This window comes from Myodes glareolus, chromosome 9 (genome assembly GCF_982192425.1).
Source record: "Myodes glareolus chromosome 9, mMyoGla1.1, whole genome shotgun sequence".
Classification (NCBI taxonomy): Eukaryota; Metazoa; Chordata; class Mammalia; order Rodentia; family Cricetidae; genus Myodes; species Myodes glareolus.
This window is the reverse complement of record NC_142034.1, coordinates 26,501,145-26,527,080: the sequence shown is the minus strand read 5'-3', so window position 1 is coordinate 26,527,080 and position 25,936 is coordinate 26,501,145. Positions and strand designations below refer to the sequence as shown.

The following is a 25,936-nucleotide window of genomic DNA, read 5'->3' as shown; positions in this document are numbered from 1 at the left end:
ACTGAAGGGGCCTGCTAGAACCCAGGACCCAAAGCAAAGAGCACCCTGATGCCTATAGTTCCCATTCCAGTTTCCCTCTTATTCAGAAACATTCCCAGTTATCCTTTGAGGAGGCCCTTCCCCCGACTCCCCCGCCCCGCCATCACCAGGAGATGGACACTTTATTGGGAGAGCTTTTTATTCCCTCGTTAAACCTGCCAAAATGCAGAAGACAGAGAGCCAGGCAGAGAGAGAGAGAGAGAGAGAGAGAGAGAGAGAGAGAGAGAGAGAAGACAGAGACACACACACAGACAGACACACACACACACACACAGAGAGAAAGACAGAGGCACAGAAAAGAGACACACAGACAGAGACAGAAACAGAGAGGGAGAGAAGGAAGGAGGCGGAGCCGGACACCCTGTCCCCTCTCCCCCTGCAATTTCTGCGGGGAGGATTTTATGAGCTTCTCTCCCAGGCCGCAGCCAATCAGCATGAGCGCCCGGGCCCCAGCGTCTCTTGCGTCAAGACGGCCCTGCCAGGCAATGCAGACGACCTGTGAGCTGGGAGCGATTTAAAACGCTTAGGATTCCCCTGGCCTGGGTGGGGAGAGCGAGCTGGGTGCCCCCTAGAATCCCCACCCTCGGCTCCCCATGAGCGAATCATCGGCCCCATGGAGCCCGGCAATTATGCCACCTTGGACGGAGCCAAAGATATCGAAGGCTTGCTGGGACCCGGAGGGGGTCGGAATCTAGTCGCCCACTCCCCACTGGCTAGCCATCCCGCGGCGCCAACGCTGATGCCGACTGTCAACTATGCCCCCCTGGATCTGCCAGGCACTGCAGAGCCACCAAAGCAGTGCCACCCTTGTCCTGGGGTGCCTCAGGGGGCATCTCCAGCTCCCGTGCCTTATGGCTACTTTGGAGGCGGGTACTACTCTTGCCGAGTGTCCAGGAGCTCACTGAAACCCTGTGCCCAGACGGCCACCCTGGCCACCTACCCTTCGGAAACTCCTGCGCCTGGGGAGGAGTACCCCAGCCGTCCCACCGAGTTTGCCTTCTATCCCGGCTACCCTGGACCTTACCAGCCTATGGCCAGTTACCTGGATGTGTCTGTGGTGCAGACCCTGGGAGCCCCTGGGGAGCCTCGCCACGACTCTCTGCTTCCTGTGGACAGTTACCAGCCCTGGACCCTGGCCGGTGGCTGGAACGGCCAGATGTGTTGTCAAGGTGAACAGAACCCACCCGGTCCTTTCTGGAAAGCGACGTTTGCAGGTAACTTCTACTCTTGCTCCTCTTGGCTCTGAGCATTGGGCTATGCTGGTTGGCACTTGTTTGGAAGGAGGGAGACTTGGAGCTGGTGAGGAGGAGCCTGGGGTTCCTTGGGTTGCTCATTAGGACTTTGAAAGAGGGTCCAGATAGCTAGAGGACCTGGATGGAGGTCTCAGGGGGTAAGAATGAGGGGCCTCAGCAGGGCACTAGTTGGAGCTTCAGAGTGGCCACTCTTCCTCTCTTACCCCTGAGGCCACTGGACCACCCTTTCAATACATAAATAAATGTTGGGAGAACCTTGGGTCCCTACTATTGACTGGGGCCCGAATGTCCCAGAACAACCCCAGTCTAATTCGACACAAAGGCCAAATGACATAATCCAGTGGCTTTGAAGGTGACAACGAGAGATGGAATGGGTGCTATCGGATGTTCCTAGAGAATACAACCACTTGCTTTCTTAGATGAAGTTTCAATTTCGAAAGGAAAAATTTAGGTTTTCCTTCACTGGGCGGTGTATTGAAGGGGTGTTCCTTGAGTGTGTGTGTGTGTGTGTGTGTGTGTGTGTATTGGGTGGGGGGGCATAAACCTGTTTTCTCCTCTATGTAAGTGGCCGATTCCAAAAATGCATGTGAGAGTGGACAGTGTGGCTGTGAACAAAACCCTGAGAGGGTGTGTGTGTGTGCACACTTCCTGTGTGAGGGTAGCGATGGTGGGGATGGCCCACAGGAACAGAGGCTGAGTGGGTAATCAGAGAACCAGGCAGACTCCAGCAGTGTCCCTATGTGCTTTGGGGGAGCTGGGCCCACCCATAGAATAATCAGGAAGCGCCTGCAGGATGACGTAGCCTGTAGCCCTAAGCCTGGGTCTGCTTGGTTTTGCACAAGAGAGGGGATTAAGCGTGCCTTTCCCTCCTCCTTTTCGCACCACACAGAGCCCAACACCCAGCACCCTCCTGATGGTTGTGCCTTCCGCCGAGGCCGCAAAAAACGCATTCCCTATAGCAAGGGGCAGTTGCGTGAGCTGGAGCGGGAGTATGCGGCCAACAAGTTCATCACCAAGGACAAGAGGCGCAAGATCTCGGCAGCCACCAGTCTCTCTGAACGCCAGATCACCATCTGGTTTCAGAACCGCCGGGTCAAGGAGAAGAAAGTTCTGGCCAAGGTCAAGACCAGCGCTACCCCATGAACGCCAGAGGGGGTGGGCAGTAGACGGGTTGAGGGTTTGTCTTGGAGAAACTGGGAGCCTGCCGGGGCTGGGACTGGCAGAAGGAACCCCAGGAGATGACACCTTTAGCAGGCTACTGAGTTATGGACTGTTCCTCAGGGGCTACCCTGCATGTGCCAGGAGCGTGAGGCCTGGAATGACAGTCCACTCCACCCGGGTTCCAGAGAACCTGTGTTAGTCATAATTAATCATTCATCCTAACGGGGCAGTGATAATCTCGTAACCATCACTAGTTGCCGCGATAATTAGTTTCATGTTTTCTGTCTAGAGCTCAGTAGAGCGCTTAGAGCCCGCTTTCATAAGTTGAGCTAATTGTGAATAAATACGGAAGAAGATCTTTTTGTAGGGCAATTTTCTCTCAAACCCTTTTCTGGGTACACCCAGCCCCCATGCCAATGGCTGGGGGGGGTGAGGTGGGGGACAAAGGCAGATTCGTCCTTCTGAGGTGTGCATGCCGGGCCCAGCTAGCATTTTTCTAAGATGACAGCTGCGCAGGACAGACCATGTTAGCAACAGATGCTTCTCTCTTCTCCCTGCCCACCTTCTCCTGTGCGCTCACTTTCCCTGCCAGCCTCTTAGGCTGTCTACCCAGTGGGATGCTCCCATCACAAATGCTGGGATTTTGCAGTCCTGTGAAAATGAGACCAGTGACCTGATTGGATCAGAACCACCAGAACCGAACTCAAAGAGAGGACTTGGCAAGACAATTAACCAACCACCTGGGCACTTTCTCAAACTCCACTGCTTTTGGAAAATGAGAGATTTGGGCTCTCCTGGTAGTCCTGACTCAATCAAGGTTTGTTGGGCACTCAGGAGCCACACACAATAGTCATATGTGGTTTTTTTGTTGTCAGGACTCCTTTCAGGCCCAGCAGTTACAGGAGAGGGTAGTGTCCCAAGTTATATTGGGGCTTTTGATTAAACACTAGAATATGGAACAAGAAAGAAAACCAGAAAATAATGGGTGGCCCCCTTCCCCGCCTTTCTTTCCCTGGTCACCTCTTTTTAACAGCGGAGGAGCTTCTCTGCCCTGGGTAGGCCTGGAAGAAAGGGAAGACTTTTTTATTTGTTTGTTTTTATTTTTTTATGTAAAAGGACAGCAACTGGAAAAAGCAAAGAGACCCAGGATTAGCGTGGAGGGACTCTGGGCACCCGATGCCAAAGTGTTCTCAGACTTTTTTTGCTTTTTCATTGCCTGGGTCTGGGATCCCTGAATACAAGGTGCCCATGGCACCAATGACCAGAACATAATACAGAACCCTGGAAAACCCAGAGGAGAATGGCTATTTTCAGAAGCAGTACCAGGAGATAGACATTCCTTCTCGATGTCCTTGGACCAACTGTGGGGTAGAACTAATCGGGGCCCTGCTCAGTAGAGCCAGGAGGTTACCTCTGTCATTCTAAACCTTGGACTGAGTGGAGGCTCTCTGTAATCCAGCACCATTCCTGAAGTTCGGAGAGGCTGCTGGACTGATGTGGTGGCACTGAGTTGAGTAGCTATCTAGTAGTGGGTAGTGACCCACATATTCATGGGTTTTCCCTAGCCAACAAGCTTTGATGGTTCTCCAAGAAACCATGAGTAAGTAAATCTCTGCAACCGAGGAAAATCTGGTGCATCCTCCTGCTGATTGTGGGGTTTCAGTCCTGGCTCCTCTCTTGGGATAGAATGAGGGGGGAAGCTGCTCAGGTTCTTCTGAATATGTTTGTCAAAAAGGAGCTAGGAGTTAGGCGAGGTGGTAGATGACTCTAAGTCCAGTTGTGGGATGCTGAGGCAGGAGGATTGCAGAAAGTCTGAGTTGAAGCCAGCAGGGCAGAGCGAATTTCAGGTCAGTCCAAGCTACATTAAAGCATGTTTTTTTTTTTTCCTCTCATTCTCCTCTTCCTCCACTTTTTTCAACTTAAAAAGTCAAGACAGGAGGGAGAGAGAGATACCACCTCTGTTTCTTGGATGACAGAATGTGTGTGCCCCTCAGAAATGTAGGCAGAAATCCATTGTGACTGGAAAGTTCTTTCCATTCCAGCCATGGTCCAGTCTAAGCCCCCAGATTAGGTTATGGACTCTGCTCAGATCCTCCTCACCTTCCACCTTCCTCATTAGAAGCCACTTTGGGGTAGCTATGTTTGTTTGTTTTGTTTTTTTGAGACAGGGTTTCTCTTTGTATAGTTCTGGTTGTCCTGGAACTCGTAGACCATGCTGGTCTTTAACTCACAGAGATCCGCTGGCCTCTGAGTGCTGGGATTAAAGGCATGGGCCACCACCGCCTGGCTGGGATAGTTTTTGAAATGATAGGTCCTTAACTCTGTCATGTCATCCCAAACCTGACCGAAGTGAGCAGCCCCTTCCCTGACCAACTTCATAGGGGTGTGACGGGAATGTGGGAAGTGTGTGACAGCACTGAGGTGTGTGACACCCCCTCCCCCCTTAGGCCAGGGAGAAAGCTGCAAGACTGACTGCCATCTCAATGAACAGATTCTCAAGAGGAGAGAGGCCTGGGCGGGTGAAGGTTCTGGACTCCCAGGCTCTAACGCCACCATTCTGCCCGAAAGGGCTTAAAATTTCAGAACTCCTTTACTTTTCGATGGTACTAATTTCAGAGCAGACAAAAGATTTAGTTCAAACACCATGTTTGAACTATTAAGAAGACAAGCGCTCCCCCTTCCGGTAGACATTTGCTATTTCAGGAAACCCGCCCGCGCCAGAGGCTTTCTTCCTCCACCACCACCCCATTGAACCCCCAGCTTCCGGCATGCTACTGCCCGGGACCTCTGGCCTCCGAGTTTTGAAAGTTCTAGGCACGTGAAAGCTTCAGAACTCGAAGACGTCAGGAATTCCAGCGGATGTATAGGTCTAGTCTCGGATAAGTCCCGGAGGAGAGTAGGAATGGCGAGTAAGAATCAAGGCCACGGGCGCCGGCTACATTCCGTCCGTCTCTTGGTTACATGAGAATAATAAATTCATCTTACAACCATAACCGCTTGCAGCGGGTTTCCTACTTTTTTTTTCTGGAACCTATGCAAAACATATTTAATTTCGTTTTGTACTAAATCATTTTAGGAATCCCTTCCCCAAACATATTTTATGAAGTGAATTATTACCAGCCGTCACCGACATCGCTCAGTGATTTATGTGTAAAATACAACAAAATGCCGTGTCTACCCTGATTCACCTGCCGCCGTTTCCTTTTCAGTGAGGGATACTGGAAGCTACAAGAGATTTTCTTTCTTTCTTAAAACACGGAGGAAAGTGTGTGACCACAGTTTCAGACAACACTACCAAAGGACAAACAATTGCTGCGGCACACATTCTTTTCCGGAAAATGATTGGGGAGCCTTTTCATCAACAAGGTATAATTTTACTCTATATACCCTTCCCTCCTCTCCCCGCGGAGAGTTTCAGGCAGCAACGAAATTGGATCCGAATGTAGCTTCTTCGTCTACACCGGCCCCGGCATAATATCGCTTTTAACTACTAAGCAGGTGGATTATATTAGGCCTCTAGGGATCCAATGATGGGATAGCGGTAAGTGTACCATCAGGATTTCCGGAAGCTCCTTTGAATCTAGGGCCCAGCCACAGCAAAGCCGAGGATGACCCCCTGGCTTCCAAGTTCCGGCCTTTTACGCCTGCTGGCAAATACTTCCGGGGGGTTGGGGAGGTGGGAGAAGGCTGCCGGTACGATTGCCCCCGGAATGAAAATTTATTTTGCCTCTCCTCCACATTCTCCTACTGGGGTTTGCGCAAGGGCATGTGCAAGGCCCTAGCATGCCCCCACCATCTCGGAAGGGTTGCTGGCTCCCCTCCCCCAACGCAGAGCTTCCCTCTTCTCCTTCATTAACGTTTTATTCAAGGTTCTAAGTGCTGCACTTTAATTAGGTTTCTTTCGGGTGGGGGGGATCTGCCCCACCCCCACTCCAGTTCTGTCTTATAGAAATCCCAGAGCCACAGTCTCGGATTAAATAAATGAACTTGTTACCGTCAGTTTGCCATAAAACGCCCCGGCGGCTGTGGTGGAAGAGACGGAGGGAGGCGATTTCAGTTGATTTTGAAAGACATTTATTTCACATGCTCACCCACCTGAACAGTCTCTGGGCAGGAGAGAAGAAAGGCCAGGAGCCGCCCACCTCTCCTGCCCAAGAAAGGGGCACCCTCCCCCTTCCCGGCTCTGACTGGGACTTGCCGAGAGATTTAAAACATCCAATGGGGAACAGATGCCAGCCTGTCTTCCTTTCTTGGCTAACAGTTATGGGGGCTGGGGAAAGGGCACCGAGTGGTCGGAGACGTGAAAGAAAGAATGCCATCATTACCCCTAGGCTCCCCTAAATTGCCTTTGAAACAGGAGGGGTAGCAAAAGAATGCAGTAGCCCCCAGAATTATGGGAAGAGGAAGGGAGTCACTGCTGGGCGTTCAGTCTGTGGGGCGGGTCGGGTCGGGTCAGGGACTTTGCCATTGAACTTGAAGATCCAGGCTGGTGGTCTACACTCCCTCCACCCCTACTCTACTAAATGCTTTACAGGGAGAGCTGGGGAAGGTGAGTGGAGAAAGGGGGGGGGGCGCACTCCTCTGGTCTCAGAACGGAGGCCAAGTTGGGGCTGGCGGTGGCGAGTAATCGCAAAGCCATAGGAGACCTGCTGGGAGCCACTGCCCAAAATGGCCACAGACTTGGGGAATCCTACCGAGAAGATTCTCCAAACTTCTTGGAGAAGCTGTGAATGAGGTGGAGCGCCACTGTGGATTTAGCTTCGCCCCAGGCTTAGCAAGGATAAGGGCACCCGGAGCAGTTCGGGTTCCTGTCCAAGCCTTAAGGGACACAAATCGCCGTGGGAGGCTGAAATCTTCGGGCAGATGTATGCAGAATTCGGGGCCTAGAAGCAACTGGATCCCCATCACCTCTTTTGCAGAGTGGTCAAGAGTGTTATTCAGCCCCCCCCCCTTCCTACTTCCAAGAACTTTAATAAGGTAAACTAACTAACACATGGGTTGAGCGAGTTTCCTATGTATCAACCTGGGACCTGTCTCTAGAAGTTCAGCAAGAATGTTGCTTAAGGATTTGGAGACATTGGAGGTCTCTGCAATAAGGGGGGAGGTCCAAAACTTCTCTCAGAGGCAACCTGTCAGGGACATCTTCGTGCTGGGGTCTGAAGAGAAAGATAATCATTTGGTCTGAAAGTGACTAAGAAAATGCTTCGAAGTATGCGGGACATCCTTGGTCTAGGCTAGGGACAGGCTTGCTGGTCAGTAACCCAGGCACGTTGCTTTATGTTTTTCTTTGACTGGATGGAATCTTGGCAAGGAAAAAAAATATTTTTAATGTTAAGAATTTTTATTTAAGACATTTTATACCTGCATTGAAAGCTAGACAAAAGTTATCAAGGACAATTATTTACCAACCAACTCAGCCTTAACAAAAATCAAGAGGAGAGTGTGGCATCTCTCCTCTGGGAGAGGCTTCCCTCCCGTCCCCCAATGCTCTCTCAGAGGTTCCTGTGGGAGCTTCTGAAGAGCCACTGCAAGGGATGCCATCTCAGGCAGGGCAGGCCTCAAGTGCTGAGTCCTTTCTGTACTGGATCATCATCGGGCATTGTGGGGCTGCTTACTTCCTCAGAACTACTGCTAACAGGTTTTGGTGAGCTAGTTCATTTGCTGGCACGTGAAGACTTGCTAATATGTCCTTCAAACAACCACCACCACCCACGGGGCTTCTTCTCTGCTGTCCCCCAGAGCTATTGCCCTCCACCTTGAAACTCCTCAGGGAATAACACTTTGTAAAATGAAAAAAAAAAATGAGACAACAGTGTGAGTTACTTTGTGTAGGATCTGGGTCCCAAGGGGCGGGGTGGGTGGGGCACCTTTTACCTTCTGAGTTCTGGGTCTTTACCAACAGACAGAACTCCAGGCTCTTTCCTACCCCCAACCAACTTCTCCCTAGACAGTGACAAACACCTGCTTCTTTCTGGAACTCTCTGTTCCAGGTCTCCGAGGGTAGATGCATTCCAAACACCCTAGGTTCTGCCTCTTTTTTAAGTGTGAACACGGGAATAAACACGTGACAATTTAGTTGAACCAAGTTTTCATCCAAGTACCTAGTGCATGCAAAGCTTCCACTCGGGAGAAGATACGAGGTGGGGGAATACAAATACAATGCCTTTCCCCTCGCTTTGCCTAGCTTCTCTGTTAGCTCTCGGGCCGGCAGCCTCCAGGCCTGAGGACTATAGTCTATGTTCTCTGCACCCTGAGGCAGAGCGACATCTTTGCAAATTAATACAGTCAGGACAAATGGAAAACAGAACAGACACACACACGCGGGGCGGGCGTCTGGAGAGGTTTTCCAGGAAAGGCCCTGTTCCAGAAGGACCTGGAAAGGTGCTCGGACTATTGAAGGCTAGAGGAAATACGTGAGGAAAACTTCAGAAATGGCAGGAAACTGAAGGTCCTAGCAGGAGAGCAGTGTAAGGGGTATCTCATATTGGCCTGAATGCCAGGGCAAAGCCTGACGCTGATTAGATGTCCTCTGGCTCATACAGACCCCGACCATCCCTACTCCACTTAGGCAGGCGTTTGCATAACAACCCTAAGGCTCCAGACGCGGGGTAGGGGAGTTCAGACCCATCCTAGGGCCCTCAGTTCACCGACCCTAGGCGAGTCCAGCCTGTACACCCCCAGACTGGAGTCCTGCGCGCAGCCTTTGTCTGGAGCAATGGTTTAAGTTCACTCCCCTCCCCCTCCAAGCAGGGTTTTGTCGTTGAACTTGAGCCAGGTTGTAAACATTCCTTTAGCCCTTCAAGAGCGCGACTAGAAAGCCGAGCTGGTGGAGGGGAGAGGAGCGCGTGGGGCTCTGGAAGGACCTGAAACGCCGGAGACCTGGCCTCTCCCACTAAACCATCCGTTGCTTTATGAAAGGAACTCGTAGTCTTGGTCTTCCGCGAAAACGTACGGGGTCTGAGTGTAAAAACCCGACCGTTCAGGCCCTAGAGCAAATGAGATGGATTCTTTAGGGTCCGCGTAACTAGCGTTTCCGTTCTCGAACACTATTACCGGTAGTTTACCTTGGGTTAGGCAGTTAGCACCCCCACCCCCATATCTTTCCCACGATCAAGATAAACACGTGCATAAATAACAAAGGATTAACAGCTCCAGCCGGCGCGCTGAGGTGGGTCACCCTGCTGCGCGGTCCTAGCCCTCCCAGTCGCTGCCGCGTGGGTCTCCGCGGCCCGCAGAGCGACCGCCTAAGCGCCTAAGCTAAGCGCCTAAGCGCCTAAGCTCGATCAGCGACTCGTCCTGGACGCGGAAACTCAGACAACGGGGAATCTCGGCCGCTACAGCCGGGAGACCCGGGAAAAGAGTCTCTTTGCCAGAGACCTGCTGAGAGCGGAGGCCGGGGACTGGTGAGCGGCCTTTGGAACGGGTTGTATTGTTCGATTGTGTTAAATTTTGTTTTAGAAATTTCTGATCCTGGAACGCCAAGGCGGGCGGTGTCCGCGGACGGACGAGTAGGGTGTTTCCTGACTGTGGAACGCCGGGTAGAAGGCCGCCCCGGGCGAGCTGCGGACGAGGAGAGCCGGGCTGGTCTGCCGGCCTGATGTAGCTGGGGATGGGGTCCGCGCCCAAGAGTCTCTTCCAGGAGCTCCCTCCCTCCCCCCCCGAAGCCCACTAAGGAGACGCCAGATTTCATCAACTGATGCAAAGCTTCCGGTCCTTCCATTTTAGGGCCAGAGAAAATGTCCAGAGGAATTATCCAGAAAATGTTGCTGGTGCCCTTCCTTCCCCAGCCCCCAGTTACCTGCCCGTAACATTTGTTTGGATCAAAGGGCTTTTTCCCCCCCTCTGCCCGGCAGCCGTGGCTCTCCAGGCCCTCCGGGCCCGGGAAAGAATTCAGCCAGCCCTTTGTCCTGACCTTGGGTGTTTGGGGGTGGGGAGACATTCAGGTCAAGTTCACTTTTTTACCTTTCGAAAAAATCAGGCCGCGGGTTTCATTCCAGTTCGGGGAGTGGGGGGCGGGGGGCCCGGCGGCTCCTAATTGTGATGTTGCATTGCGCGGGGAGGGTGCTTTTGAGAAAGCTTTTCAATTTTAATTTATTGTTACCTTCTCATCCTGCCCCAGCCCAGGGCTGTGGAGGAGACATAATTCGATGTGAGACAGATTAGTGTAACTGGAAAAAACTACATGAGAGAAAAATGTCTAAAATTAGGCACTTGAATGGTTTTGTGTTTGTTCGGTGCCAGACGTTTATCATTGTCAGGCGGTTATCAAGGCTAGGCGTTTATAGTGTCGGGCACCATTATTTCTGCTGAAACCGATTTAGAGGTGAAAGGGGACCCTAGCCTAACGGCTTCCCCGGAAGATGCACCCAATAAAGTAAATACCCGCAACATTCTTGGTCATTAAAAAAAAGCCAAAGTTGAAAAACAAAAATAAAGATGTACTCCTCAGATCGTACCCACCACCAAATAGAACTTCCTTCTTTCGGTGCCTATGGTCTACAGTTTGTAGCCCCCGTTACTATCTAGTTACTAGCTAGCTTTTGGTCTCCCTTTCCTACGTGCTGACTCGCAGTGCTGTGCATCCAAGCTTGTTTTAAAACTTGCGTTTCCTAGGCCGTAAGTAACTTCCCAGGTTGTTGCAGTTTCGAAATAGTGCTTTTAAATTGCATACTGTTTGTGAAAGGAATTGTTAGGCTTTAAGAAATCCATTTCTCAAACGCTGTTCGTTTAGGTGGTGTCTGTATTCAAAAACAGCTTCTTCTATCGATTGACAGAGCCGCTCATTCGCACAGTCAAGACTTTCAAAAGTATTAAATACTATAAAGAAAATAAAACCCGTCCCATAAGCCACCATCCCATAAACTCTCATCCCATAACCTGCCATGGAAGTTTTCAAAGCTTAATCTCCAGTGTGTTTTTGTTGCTCTTTTTTTCTGTCTATACATTTTTTTTCTTGTCTGAAGGTGACTGACAACAGTGGCAGAAATAGTCATGTTGCTAATTTACCTCCAAAATTTGTTTAGCACATCAGAAATATCTTCTCTCTTGATATGAAGAAAAAAGACAATAAAATGTGCACCTGTCTATACATTTTAAAGCAAATTTTGTGTGACTTTTGGTATTTTGCTCTTTAAACTTAATCTTAAATTAAGAACATTCCCAGTGTCACTGTGTTTCGAAATCCTGGCTTTAACAATTTTGCAATATTTAATCTTCCAGATGTGCCATCCCAAAAGCGTTTCTTTGTTGGATATGTAACTCAGAGAGAGTGCTCACCGAGCATGCTCAAGGCCCTGGGCTTTATCTTTTAAAAATGCTGTGTTTAATTGTTAGATACTTGGACTGTTACCACATTTAATTTTTTTTCCCTTTGAGGCATGTCCACTGTGTAGCCCTAGCTGGCCTGCAACTTTTACTAATCCCCACATGGATTTCAGAAGTAATTCAGAAGAAGAAAATTGCCCCCTCAGTATGTTTGGTGGGGAGATGGGAGTTGAATCTCACTGGAACAGAATGCTTTGAAATCATTAGGTTAAAGTTTCTCGGTATTTCTTGGGAGTCGGCAAAGGGGACCCTTCTAAGCACCCCGTGAAGCTGCTCCATGTTTTAGTAACAGTGGCAATTATGTATCCTGGAGACAAAAATTCGTCAAGTGGAACATCAAGAATTTTTCTCTTTTGCTTCTCAGGTTTTAAAACCTCTCTTCTAGGGAACCCACAAAGGTTGGGTCTGTTTAGCTAGGAAGAGAGCAACACCGGAAGTAGGTGGAGGAAATGAATAATTGAATAATGGGGTGGAGATCAATGCAAGCTAGATGTCCCCCACCCCCAGTAGGATATTATCTTTGCTTCATAGAGATCAAAATATTTACCTTTAGTAAATATTTGTCCCTTAGTGTAGAGAGAGGAAAAGAAAGAGGGAGGGGGAGGGAGGGAGAAGGAAGCTAGCAGGCAGGAGCTTTCACCCTCCCTTACCAGAGCTAACCATCATCAAGTGGAGAATCCCTTCCCTCTGTCTCCCCACCCCCACCCCTTTAATGAGATAGAGGGTTTTATGCAGATGAACCTAACCTCCCGCTTTGACCTCCTCCTGAGTCTGGACCTGCTAATGTGGGCCTCCCATTCCCAGTTGGATTTTTCCTGGTACAGCTTCACTCTCGTGGCTTTGAGCTCTCTAGCTCGTGGAGCAGGGTAAAATGCAAGATAAATTGTCATATTTACAGACAGCTGACCAGTGTCACATTGCCATGTAAAATAAAAGTGGTGGTTCTAACCACATATACACATAAACCCAACACCCAACGTAGAACTACTAGCCCTGACCTCCGGGTTCAGGCTGGAGATTAGCTCAGTGGAAGACTGTTTTAGCATGCCTGAGACTCTTGGTTCACACCTCAGCAAAAGGTGCAGGCTCATTTTGCATGTGTTTTATAGTATTCCAGGGATAATGATGACCCAGAGCCGGTGGAGTGGAGCAGAGCTTGAAGCCTGAGTCTCCCTTGTGGCACTGTCTCATGTGGTTAGAGATGCCTGGTGATGGGCAGAACACGGGCTTGGTTTTTGCGATGCTGAGGAGAAGGCACAGGTAAGTGGCTATTAAAGTCACTTCTCATATTCCTTTCCAGGCCTGATGATTTAGGTCATCATCTCACTCCATTTTCATTAAGGGCCAAGAGAAAGTTGGGTTTTTAAAGTTTATGAGAAAGGCTATCAGAAATGACTTTCAATGTTGAAAAGAAAGATACATCAGTGGAGTTGGTGGGGGTAACTCAGTTGGTAGAGTGCTTGCCTAGCATGTGTGAGGCTCTAAATTTTCAACCCCCCAACACCACACTATACATCCCTAGCTCACATGCACACATGCATGTGTGCGTGTACACACACACATTGGGTGTCCTTATTTTTTTAAAAGCTCCCGTCCTTTTCTGAGGCATGACATTATGCACATTAATTTTGAGTGTGAGACTTGCCTATGGATAGATATTTACAGACATAATCACAGGTTAGTACAGACCATCCCCTGGCCCCTACTCGTGCTACCTTGCCCCTTTACAGTATAATGTTCCAGAGGTAACGGCAATTTGGATTTCTACTGACATTGATTTGTTCTGCCTGTTCATAAATTTTTTTATGTGTGTGTATGTGCCTGCCTTGCTGGCCCTGTGATTACTCTTGAACTTCTCTTTTGGCACCGAAAGCCGCTCATTTACATGAGAAAGTCTGTATTATACAGTAGCTAAATGTAACCTCGCTAGCCAGGTGGCGGCCCAAAAATCAGGCCATCTGTACAGCACTCCAGCTGTGGACTTTTCACAGCTGTCAGATTTAGGAAACAGAAGCTTCTGCAGGCCAGAGAACCTGATTACAGTGACCTGGATTTCTGGGATGAGCATATTTTGAGGTCTTATTTAATGACTCATCATCCCCTGGATTTGCTGGCAGCAGATATTCGGGGTCGTTCTTAGTTGTCTTCCCCGGCGCAGTCACATCTAGACATGCCTCTGTAAATTGCTCCAAACTCCCCCCAAAAGTCAAATGCAATGAGATGATGGGCTGCCTGACTGAGGTCAGAGGTCATGGTCAGCATGGCCCAGGAACCTAAGGGTTAATGCTGGAGATGGGATTTGTTCTCCTGAGTCCCAGTTTGGAAGCTCAGTTGAGTCTTAGAAAATTTATCACCTCACCGTCTTGTTAACAAGAATCGATCTATCTTCCCAGGCAAAAATTTCCATTACTGGTGACAGGTGCCAGCTTATTAAAAACCATCATTTCAGCCTCGAAAGCGAATGCGCCCTGTGTATTTGGAACAGAATGCTAATTCCCAGCTTCATGGCATTGTCTAGGATTCTAGGACACGGAGCGGTCGGGGCCACTTTAATATTCAAGAGGAAAGCAAAACAAGACAAACCCCAGGCCTGTATCTTCAGCGACATCCTAGATCCAAGCCGCCTCCAGGGTCTGCCTTCTTTCTCCAGGCCACACCCACCTTCTCCCGAGTTAGCTCAGAGCAAAGCTCTGCTGCCTTGGGTTGGCTCTGGAGACACCTGGAGAGTAGATAGGATGAGCCCTGTCCTTCCTGCAAGTTGGTGGGTTGAATTCATGTCCTTAGTGAGAGATGCCCTCTGAGGCATGTGAGGTGACCGCAGACTCACTTAGAAGACCAGGATGACCGCCAGCTTCTGCTCTTCCCATATCTACTTCTTAGTCTAGGGTGTACCACCATTGCACAGTTGCTGTGAGCATCAAACCCAGGGCTCCATGCTTGTTAGGCAAGCTTCCTACCAACTTAGCTACATCTGCTGGGCTCCTATGTTTCTAAGCATCTCCAGTGTTTCTGTGGACGTTCAATCTTTTCTATTAGGTGGTGCAGCGGGGTACATCCGGAGGAAAAGAATCTGCCCTTTCTCCAAAGAGGCTGAACGCAGAAGTGGGCGGTTCTTGGTTGTTGAGGTAAGAGAATATGTACTCGCTGAACTTTCCAGTTTCCTACTCTTTCCTGCACAGTCCTGGGAAGCAGGCAGTGGGTAAAGGGACAGACGTGGGGAGATACCGTGTGGGGATCTTGTAGGGATGAGAAAGTTTCACATGCCGCCAGCTCCGTACCCTCTCTGATCTTCCAGGGACCTTGGAAAACTTACCCAAATTATTAACAAACTTACCGAGTCACTCGGGCCAAGTAAAAGAGAAATTTGAGGGAGCTCAGCTGAATGATTGGTTAAGAATTAATATTATGGGGTTGGAGAGATGGCTCAGAGGTTAGGAGCACTGGCTTCTGGCTGCTCTTCCAGAGGTCCTGAGTTCAATTCCCAGCAACCACATGGTGACTCACAACCATCTGTAATGAGGTCTGGTACCCTCTTCTGGTGGGTAAGCATACATGCAGACATAACTATATATCATACATAAATAAATAAAAACATGCAAAAAATAAATAAAATACAATAAATAAAATAAATAAATCAATATTATGGAAACAAAGACTGTAGCTCAGTGGCAGAATGGTTGCCCAGAATCCAGATTACTGTGGAATTCATCCCCAGCACAAGAAGAAAAGTGTTTTCACCAGAAGGTCAGTAATAGCTCACCTAAAATGCGTAGGGTTGAGGTTGGAGCTGTCAGTGAGTGAGCCTAGGAGCCGTCTAAGGCATAGCAGAAGGATCAGAAGGTAAAGGGGATCTTGGCTACATAACTCTCATGGCTACACGAGACCTCAAAACCACAACAGGGAGAAGTTGCTGGTTCAGTCAGTAAAGTATGTGTCTTGCAAGGGTTAAAACTTGACTCTGGTCCCCAAAACCCACACGAAGAAGCCAGGAATGGTCGCAGCAGGGATAGGTGGGGAGGAGACAGGTGAATCCCTGGGGCTCACTGGCTGGCCAGTTTGGACAAGATAAATCACGCAGACGTATACACACAGAGTTTGAAGGGAGCTCATAGGGACTGGTAGGTGATTGCTTACACATGATCGTGTTGGCGATCTCCATGAAAGATGAGGCCAAAGGGTCATTTGTATCATAACAAAATGTCCCCAAGTTTTGATTTTGGTTTCAGTCTTTTTTGTTTGTTTTGGTTTCTCAAGACAGAGTTTCTCTGTGTAATAGCTTTGGCTGTCCTGGAACTTGTTCTGTAGATCAGGCTGATCTCGATCTCACAGAGATCCACCTGTCTTTGCCTCTTGAGTACTGGGATTAAAGGCGTTCACCACCACCACAGGCTTAGTGAGTGACATGCAGTGACATGACTGTCACAGGCTATGCTATTTCCCCATGCTTTTGGTTGATCTCATGGACACCCGTGATTTGCTTGGTTACGTAAGACTGGCCTGGGAAGTATGATTTTTCTTTCCCGCAGTTTTGATTTATTAGTTTATGTGTGTTTTGCCTACGTATGTATTATGTGTAACTTGTGCATGCTTGGTACCTACAAGGTCAGAACAGGGCATCAAATCCTCAGAAACTGGAATTACATTCAGCTGGGAGCCACGGTGTGGGTTCTGGGAATCAAACCTGCGTATTCTGCAAGAACAACACATGCTCTTAACCTCTAAGCCATCTGTGCAGACCCCTGGGTTTTCTTTCTGTTTTGGGGATTGGTGCTAAGGAACCCACATGAGCCAGGAAAGCAGTCTGCTAGAGAGCAAGCCTCAATATTTGGCCCCGATTATAGTTTTTTTTTTCTTTTTTGAGACAAAGTCTCATTCTACCTTAGGCTGGCCTGACACTAACTATGTAGGCTCTACTAGCCTTTAACCCAAAGCAATCCTCCTGCCTCAGTTTCATGAGTACAGGCTTCATAGGTGTTAGCCCGCTCAACCCTACACAATTTTTGTCCTAGAGATTTGGGAGGTATGGGCCTTCCTTTGACCTCCTCAGTCCATCTAAAGAGTCAAGCTTCCTCCCGTGTCCTCTCCCACAATAAAATATTTCAAAAAACAACACAAACTCAAGTTCACAGCTGCTTATGCTTCCACAGGAAAATGTGAGTAATTGACCATTCATCTGTTTGTTAGTGTCAGGGGTGTTGAGGCTTGGGAGAGCCAAAAACTTCATTTTGGGAGCCCTCATGGGTGACAAAACTCTTGCTGCGGGCCAGCAAGGTGGCCCCATTGACTCATGGTAGTTCCTTTGGCTTTCTGGGTGGAACCCCTTTTTGGACCTCAGACCCAAGAAATGGCGGTTTTTTCTTCCCCAGCGGTGAGATTCCCTGAGAAACAAAGGCGTTCCCTAAGTCAAGGCAACAAGGCTTCCATGGGGCGGTCAGTGGAGAGGTGGCTGGGTGGTGTGCTGTGGTGTGTGTGTGTGTGTGTGTGTGTGTGTGTGTGTGTGTGTGTGTGTGATTTCCCACAGTCCAGCTATGAACCGGGAGAGAAGCATTGCATTTCCTAGATGACCTGGACTTGGGAGAAGCAAGCCTTTCTCCCATAAAGACGTTTGTTTGTCCCTAAGATTTGTTCAGAGCCGTCTCGCTGTGTCCCGTATGCTTTCTTCACTCTGACTCTTTCCAAGGCCCACATTCACTGTTGGCACAGCGGCTGGGTGGAAGTGTGACTCTGGGCCGAGATGTCTGCTGCCAACTTGGCGAGGGTTTCCCAAGGCTGCTCTGAAGGTGCCGTCTCTGCTGAGAACGAGACTGAAGAAGCTCGTCCCCGAACTCCAGCCACACCCGGATCCATGCCCTCAAGAACTGCCAGGTGGCTGGAAAGTCTGAGGAGGACAAACAGGAAAGAGGTAGTGGCTTCCTCTCCTCCTCCTTCCATCCATCCCTCTCTCTTTCTGTCTGTTTTTCGAGACAGGGTTTCTCTATGTAGCCCAGGCTGTCCTAGAACCCGCTTTGTAGGCCCCTCATACTCACAGAGATCCCCCTGCCTTGTGTGCCACTACCACCTGGCTTCTCTTTCATTAAAAAAATGAATGGGCCTTGTGGTGGTGGTGTACACCTTTAATCTCAGCACTTGGGAGACAGGAAGATCTCTGAGTTCAAGGCCAGCCTGAACTACAGAGTGAGTTCCAGGACAGCCAGGGCTACACAGAGAAACTCTGTCTTGAAAAACCAAAATTGAATAAATAATTCATAAAATAATAATATTAAATAATTAGTTAAATGTAATGACTTTGTTATGTATATTTGTCAGCACCTGTGTGTGTCTGTGCACCACATGCATGACTGGTGTGTGCAGAAGTCAGAAGAGGGCACTGAGTTCCCCTGGAACTGTACCTGGTGGTGGGCTGGAAACCTGACCTGGGTTCTCTGCAAGAACAGCACCTATCCCTCACTGCTGAGCCATCTTTGCAGCCCCTCTTCCTCCCCTTTTCGGACCTCTAAAGAGAACCCAGTAATGATACTTTCTGTGTCAAATGACGTTCAGGAGAGTTTTCTTGCATGCACACACATGTACACACAGGCACATGTGCAATCCTCCCCCTGTAAGGCAGACTCTTCCATGGAGCCCTGACTGCTCTGGAACATACGTGCACCACAGTGTCCAGCTGGCCACTCTTCTTCTTAAAGACCGTCTTAGTGACAGTTTCACCTGTCACTGTGTCACCTGGCCTCTAAGTCACTGTGTAGCTGGGATGAGTCTGAACTTCAGATTCTCCTGCCTGCACCTCCTGAGTGCTGGGTGACAGGTGTATTCCATTGTGCCCCATTGATGCCATGCTGGGAATCTGATCCAGGGTTTGGTACATGCCTGGTAAGCACTCCACCAACTGAGCCGGATCCTTGCCCTACTAAAGTTTTTTGTTGTTGTTTGTTTGTTTGGTTGGTTGGTTGGTTTTGTTTGGTTTTTCGAGACAGGGCTTCTCTGTGTTATGATCCTGGCTGCCCTGGAACTAGCTGTTGTAGACCAGGCTGGCCTCGAACTCATGGAGATCCGCTGCTTCTGCCTCTGAAGTGCCTCCATCACTGCCCAGTTTACTAAAGGTTTTCAATGTTTTTTTTTTTCAAATAAATTTTTCAGTCAGCAGACAAAAGAATGGGCTCCATGTGTAGGTCACTGCTCCTGGCTCCCGTGCAGGACGCCAGGGCTCTCCCTTCCTCTCTGCTCTCCTGCTGTTTATTTTGTTTCATTTGTTTGTTCTGGGGTTGAGGTCGGTGGGGGGGGGCCTTCAGAGAAGTGTGGTGACATAATCTCAAACTCTGGAGGCTAAGGTAGGGAGATTGAAGATTCAAGGCCAGCCTAGGTTACTCACTGAGACCCTATCTCAAAAAAGAAATTAAGACCTCTGAGCTACACCCAGTCCTTGGAATTCCTTTCTCCTTTCTTCTTTCTTTCTTCCTTCCTTCCTTCCTTCCTTCTGTCCTTCCTTTCTTTCTTTCTTCTTTTTTTTTAAAAAAAGATTTATTTATTTATTTTATATGCATTGGTGTCCTGCCTGCATGTATGTCTACATGTGAGGGTGTCGGGTTCTCGGGAACTGGAGTTATAGACAGTTGTAAGTTGCCTTGTGGATGCTGGGAATTGAACTCAGGTCTTCTGGAAGAGCAGTCTCTTAACCTCTGAGATATCTTTCCAGTCCCAGCTATTCTTTTTTTAAAAAAAGATTTATCTTGTGTGTGTGTGCATATGTGTGTACATGTGTATTCAGGTACCTGAGAAGGCCAGAAGAGGGCATCAGATTCCCTGGAGCTGGAGTCAAAGATGGTTGTGAGCCTTGCAACATGGGTGTTGGGAACAGAACCAGGGCCTCTGGAAAAACAGCAAGTGCTCTTAACCGCTGAGCTGTTTCTCCAGCTTGTCTTGACTGTTCTATGAGACATGCTGTTGACATAACTTTCACCTCCTGGTGGGACTTTCCTGAGGTCCCTGGCTTTGTATTCATGGCAAGCTCCTGCCCACCCTCACAAGTGTCAGGCTTACAGGCTTGTGTCACCAAGCCAGCTAAAAGTTTTTGTTTGCTTGTTTTGTTTTTAAGATTTATTTATTTATTGTGTATATGAGTGCTGTGTCTTCATGCCAGAAGAGGGCGGTCGGATCCCACTATAGTGGTTGTGAGCCACCATGTGGTTGCTGGGAATTGAACTCAGGACCTCTGGGAGAGCAGTCACTGAGCCATCTCTCCAGGCCCTGGTTGTTTTATTTCTTTAGTGGAAGAGGTAGCTGACTGATCTGACTCTGCTAATATCCCCGCACTTGTGAAATGACAACATCCACAAACTGTCGTCGGCTCGTCAGCCCTATGGCAGGTGGCAGGGCTGTCCCCACAGAAGGCAATAAAACCCCGCTTGATGTGTGGAAAGTCAGACAGCAGCTGGGAGAGGAATAGAGGGCAGGGAACAGATGAGAGAGCAGGGTAAAGACAGGGGAAAATAAAGAGACGTGGGGACCGGAAAGTCAAAAACTGACTGGGTATAAAGCTCAGGTGGTGCGGTGCTTGCCTAGCAGGAAAGCGCTGGTTTCCAGCCCCCACGCCTCTGGGACCTTTGTAGTGGTACACGATTAGAATCCTCGCACTCAGGAGATAGAGGCTGGAGGAACAGATGTTCAAGGTTGACCTTGGTTACACAGTGAGTTCAAGGCCAGCCAGAGCCCAAGAAAAGGTGGAGGGTGGCAGGGGAAGAGAAATGAGGAGTGGAAAATATGTGTCTGGAAAAGACTCAGACATCAACCACTTCCACAAAATGATACAATGAGTCCAGATGAGACAGGTGTCCCTCCCACTGTCGGGGCCCGGGAGACACAGGTAAAGAGGCTCTCATTTCTAGAACAGAGAGTCCACAGAGCTTTGGTCTTAACTGGCCTGGCAGGTGTAGGCAAACCCTCCCCAGTACCACCTCTGTGGAGGGAGGGAAACCGACGGCTGCCTTGGATCTTCTCAGGACCCAGTCCCATCCAGTCTACAGGAGTTGAATTCCTAAGAGCAGGGCATCCTTGGCAGCCTCAGAGGATGATGGGGCACAGAGGGAACATGCCTGTCCTGCTCTTGGGTAGTGGGTACAGCTGCCAGGGGCTGTGCCTGCGTCTGTGGTGCAGCCTGTCATGGGGAGGATGCAGGAGATGGGGATGGGGAGGATGCGGAGGAAGCAGGTGGGGAATGGGTACCCTGGGTGAAGTTTCTATCTGTGCCCAAGAGTTCTGGCCAGTTGGATCCAACATCTGGATATATATGGAACAAAAAAGACTTTCAAAGTGAACTCATACTCCAGACATTTGGTTTGCATGCCATTGAACATCTGGACACTGGAAAATATCTGGTTTGAGAACTATGATTTTGTGTTTCTCTTCAGATTTTGGAAGCCTTTGGTTACATTGCGTTGCCAGAAAACTTGAAGCATACACTTAACGTTTTTACTTCTTCAGGCATATTCTGTGGAGGTGACTGTACTAGGTAGATAACCTGCATTCTCCAGCAGTGCAAGAAAACCAGATAATCAATATGGCTGGGGAACGTGTGATCTCTAGTTTTCATAAGAGGACTAAGGGGAAATCTCCAGAGAGCGTTATTCCCATCACCTCGCCACCCCTGCCTCTCACGCTGTGTGCTAGAACACTCCCTTGCTTTGCCCATCAGCAAATGAAAGCCCAGACGGACTTGGTGCTTGGAAACCACGGTAGTAACAAAGCCCAAGATCGTTGATTTTTATAAGCTCCGATTTATTGGTCATTCAACAGCCAGCTGAGGAGTCAGCTCAGGAAATGAAGCAGGATCCAGGCCACGCTGGATTCATCGCAGCCTCCTTTCCTCAGGAAGCTGCCTGTTGGCCAGGAGGACCCTTCCCAGCCTACCTGGCTTGAAGCCAAACAGTCTCTAAAGTTCTGGCCAAAAATCTCCATTTCTGCTATCTGGGCATGATTCCCCTTCCCTGGGTGGGAGTGACAGAAGGAGTGGCAAGCCATGAGGACCCAGTCGGAGGAGCCTGAGCAGGTCAGATGCTGAAGGGCAGCATCTTCCAGGGGCCAGCTGAACAGCTCCATAGCAGGGCAGCACGCCTGTGACTTTGGCTCTCTTGCCTACTTCTTTTTTCTCCTGAGATTCCCCCAAGACCCTGTAATATTGTAATAGTTAGCATCACTTTGCAGGTGAGGAAATGGAGGCTCTGGGAAATCATATACACCCAATCAGATAGCTTGTTTAGTCCTGGGCTTGTATAAAGCCAGAGTCCATGGTGAAAGGTAGGTGGAGGGATGTAGGCGGAGATTTCCTGTCCCACAGCTGCTCTCAAATAATCACTCAGAGTCTTGATATTAATTGTAAAGTCTCAGCCAATAGCTCAGGCTTATTACTAACTAGCTCTTACATTTAAATTAACCCATATTTCTTTCTTCTTCTTCTTCTTCTTCTTCTTCTTCTTCTTCTTCTTCTTCTTCATTTTTTGTTTTTGTTTTTTGAGACAGAGTTTCTCTGTATAACAGTCCTGACTGTCCAGGAACTCACTTTGTAGAGACCAGGCTGGCCTCAAAGTCACTGATATCTGCCTGCCTCTGCCTCCCAAGTGCTGGGATTAAAGGCCTGCACCACCACCACCAGGCTAACCTATATTTCTTATCTATGCTTTGCCATGTGGCTCATGGTTTGTCACCTCATTTTGTACATGTCTCTGCAGCTGACAGCATCTCTTCTGACGCCGTCCTTCCTCATTCCATCATTCTCACTTTGACTTTCCTGCCTACCTTTATCCTGTTCAGTTATTGGTCAGTTACCTTGTTTTTTAAACCAATCATGGTGACACATATTCACACAGTGTACGGAAGGGTCGTTTCACAGCAGAGGGATCTAGGAGTAGTCCTAGGAGGCTTGAGAGAAGACAGGGCAAGAGTGTGACCACAGCCAGGAGAAGGGAGTCCATCCTGGGAACAGTATGAGATGTGAGTGTGTGTTGGGAAGTGGGGGGAAGAGGGGGGAGGTAGGAACAGCAGGAGGGGTTCAGGTAGAAGGCTGGGAGCACTCTGCAGTAGTAGATGAGTGCTTGGTGTGTGTGAAATCCTAAATTCAGCCCCCAGTTCCACAAAACAGAATAAAATAGATAAAGAAAACAGCAGGCTGAAACAGGATAACTATGAGAATTTCACAGGACAGAAAGGAGCCGCGCCTAATTGTTGATTTTTTCTTTCTAGCTAAGAATTAGAGAGGAATGGAAGGCTACAGAGGTGCCCCATGGAAAGAGACACTGGCCACATACAGATAACAATACTTAATTGAAAACTCTCAGTCACGTGGCTAGAGAGGTGGCTTAGTGGTCAAGAGTGCTCGCTGTTTCTGTAGAAGACACAGGTTCAAGTCCCTGCACCCAATCATAACCATCCATGACTCCAGCTCCCGGTGATCTGGCGCCCTCTTGTGGCCTCCCAGCCATATGTAAGTACTCACGCATACATATAAAATAAAAATAAACAAATCTTTAAAAACAACAACAAACAGATGTGGCAGAACATGCTTGTTAACCCCAGTACTTGGGAGTTAAAGACAGGAGGATCAGGAGTTAGGTCAGCTTGGGCTACGTGAGACCCTGTCTTCACCCCAGTTTCTCCTCTCTCTCTCTCTCTCTCTCTCTCTCTCTCTCTCTCTCTCTCTCTTTTTCTCTCTCTCTTTCTCCCTCTCTCTCTGGTATTTTGAGGCTGGGTTTCTCTGTAGCTTTGGAGCATGTCCTGGAACTAGCTCTTGTAGACTAGGCCAGACTCTAACTCACAGAGATCCGCCTGCCTCTGTCTCCCAAATGCTGGTTTTAAAGGCGTGTTCTACTAACACCCGACCTCCCCAGTTTCTCTTAAAAACACAACACCCACCAAGCCAGGTGGTGGTGGCGCACACCTTTAATCCTAGCACTTGGGAGGCAGAGGATCTCTGTGACTTTGAGGCCAGCCTGATCTACAAGAGTTAGTTCCAGGACAGACTCCAAAGCTACAAAGAAATTCTGTCTCCAAAAACCAAATACCAAAAGCCAGCAAAAAACAAAAACAAAAACAAAACAAAAACAAAAAACAAAACCCACCCTCGCAAAAAAAAGCAACATGAGAAATATCCAAATCCTTGGAAACTATTTTTAAAAAATATTTATTTATTTATTATGTACACATTATTCTGTTTGCATGTATGCCTGCAGGCCAGAAGAGGACACCAGATCTCATTACAGATGGTTGTGAGTTACCATGTGGTTGTTGGTAATTGAATTCAGGACCTCTGCAAGAGCAGCCGGTGCTCTTAACCTCTGAACCATTTACCCAGCCCTGGAAACTATTGTTTAAAAAGATTTATTTATTTAGCATGTATACAGTGCTCTGTCTGCATGTATGCCTGCTTGCCAGAAGAGGGCACCAGAACCCATTATAGATGGTTGTGAGCCACCATGTGGTTGATCTGGGGACCTCTGAAAGAGCAGCTAATGCTCTTCATCTCTGAGGCATCTCTCCAGCCCCCAAATCCTTGGAAACTAAACAATGAATTCCTAAATAATTGTGAGTCAAAAAGAGAAGTCTGGAGATGCTAGCTGAACAAGTTATGCCGTTTGTGAGACAGGGCTGCTGCCAGGTTGTGAAGGAGTTTGCTAGATTGACTGCAAACACCAGAAAGGCAGAAGATCTCAAATAAAGGTCTCAAGCCAACTGTCTAAGTGCCCTCCTCAGGAACCTAGGAAGAATAAGTAAATCCGCAGCAAGTAGAAGAAATAATGACGCTAAAACAGGAATTCTACAAGATTAAAAATAGGTAAAGAAATAAGCAGGAGACTGGAAAGAAGCGGGAGGTGGCTCAGTGGTAGAGCCTTGACTGACATATGTGAGGCTTGGGTCTGTGTCCCAACACTGAAAAAAGATCAACAAAAACAATGTACACACGCAAACAAAACAAACCTGAAAAGAAAAAATAAGTTAGTGGAATAAGGAGCTTGAGGGGGGGAAATCAACAAAACTGTTGTAAGATTGACAAATTTAAAAATAGAGGAGGGGGCTGGAGAGATGACTCAGGGGCTAAGAGAGTCGGCTGTTCTTCCAGAGGACCTGAGTTGGTTCTCAGAACCCAGGGGGCTCCCAGCTGCCTGTAACTTCGACTCCAAAGGATCTGGCATCTTCACTCACATGTACGCATTCTCAACACACATGTATGTATTCTCAGCACACATGTATGCATTCTCCACACACATGGATGCATTCTCAACACAGATGTGTGTGGAAATTGCTACCCTGAGTTATATTTCCCTGTCCCCATTTGAGGTGCTTATCTGCAAAGAATCATAACTTCCCTCTGCTCCTGGAGTTGGATGAGGAAGTTTGAGTGCATGTGATTATTCCTTGATCCCTGCTGGGGTCAGGTGACAGTCCCTACTGGGGACAGGTGAAGGCTGAGTGCACATGATCAGTCCTTGACCCCTACTGGGGTCAGGTGAGAGTTCCTCCTTGGGTCAGGTGACAGTCCCTTCGCAGCCCCCTCCCCATTTGGTGCCATGGTATAAAAGCTAGCCCCAGCAGAACAATAAACGAGCTGCTGTTTCACCTCAACCTCGTGCTCTGTGGATTTCATTCAACCTGGACACCCTCCGCCGAGACTCGTGGTTCCAGACTGTGCTGGCGCGGTAATTGGAGGTCCCACCGAGATCGGAAAGGTGAGGAAAGTGGACTGGGTCATCCTGTAGCCGGCCAGGATGCATTGGGGATTAAGATATAATTAAGAAATAAGAGATACTTGAGATAATTAAGAGATAAGAGATAATTAAGAAATGGGGATTGCCCCGGGTAAATCAGAGCTAAAGTTTCAGTTAAAGAGGTTATTGAAAGAGCAGGGAACAGCTGTAAAAACTAAAACTTTGGATGATTTTCTTAAAACTATAGAAACGTGGAGTCCCTGGTTCATCACCAGTGGAGCCCTCAATATTTCTGAGTGGGAACAGGTTCGCGGGGATCTTCAAAAAAATTTGAGAAAGGAGGGGCCTGAAGTCTTGCCAATTGCCACGTTCTCCCTTTGGAGACTGATCAGGGATGCTTTGCTTACAGAGAAAGTCCGGGTTAAACAGGCCTTGGAAGCAACAAAAGAAGTGTTATCTGAGATTCAAGGT

At 48.6% G+C, this 25,936-nt stretch overlaps 1 protein-coding gene, 1 long non-coding RNA gene and 1 other non-coding gene across 6 annotated transcripts; 2 read left to right on the top strand and 1 right to left on the bottom strand.

Annotated features, from left to right (window-relative positions):
* The first annotated feature begins 407 nt into the window (after positions 1-407).
* Hoxb13 (homeobox B13) lies at positions 408-2,809 on the top strand. Its single transcript, XM_048450622.3, has 2 exons — positions 408-1,253; positions 2,182-2,809. The coding sequence occupies exons 1-2, from the start codon at positions 653-655 to the stop codon at positions 2,433-2,435; spliced, it is 855 nt and encodes a 284-aa protein (XP_048306579.1). The 5' UTR covers positions 408-652; the 3' UTR covers positions 2,436-2,809.
* A 5,561-nt stretch (positions 2,810-8,370) lies between these two features.
* Positions 8,371-25,382, top strand: LOC146893265 (uncharacterized). 4 transcript variants are annotated; one of them, XR_015003783.2, is made up of 5 exons: positions 8,371-9,856; positions 12,887-13,037; positions 14,814-16,930; positions 17,458-17,679; positions 23,007-25,382. It is a non-coding gene; the product is annotated as an uncharacterized LOC146893265 (long non-coding RNA). The 4 variants fall into 4 exon arrangements; XR_015003782.2 differs by having other exon boundaries at positions 14,814-17,679; positions 23,007-23,247; positions 23,993-25,382; XR_015003784.2 differs by having other exon boundaries at positions 9,106-9,856; positions 14,814-14,902; positions 16,787-17,679.
* LOC125411057 (small nucleolar RNA SNORA19) lies at positions 11,405-11,532 on the bottom strand. Its single transcript, XR_007235232.1, has one exon. It is a non-coding gene; the product is annotated as a small nucleolar RNA SNORA19 (small nucleolar RNA).
* Positions 25,383-25,936: the final 554 nt, after the last annotated feature.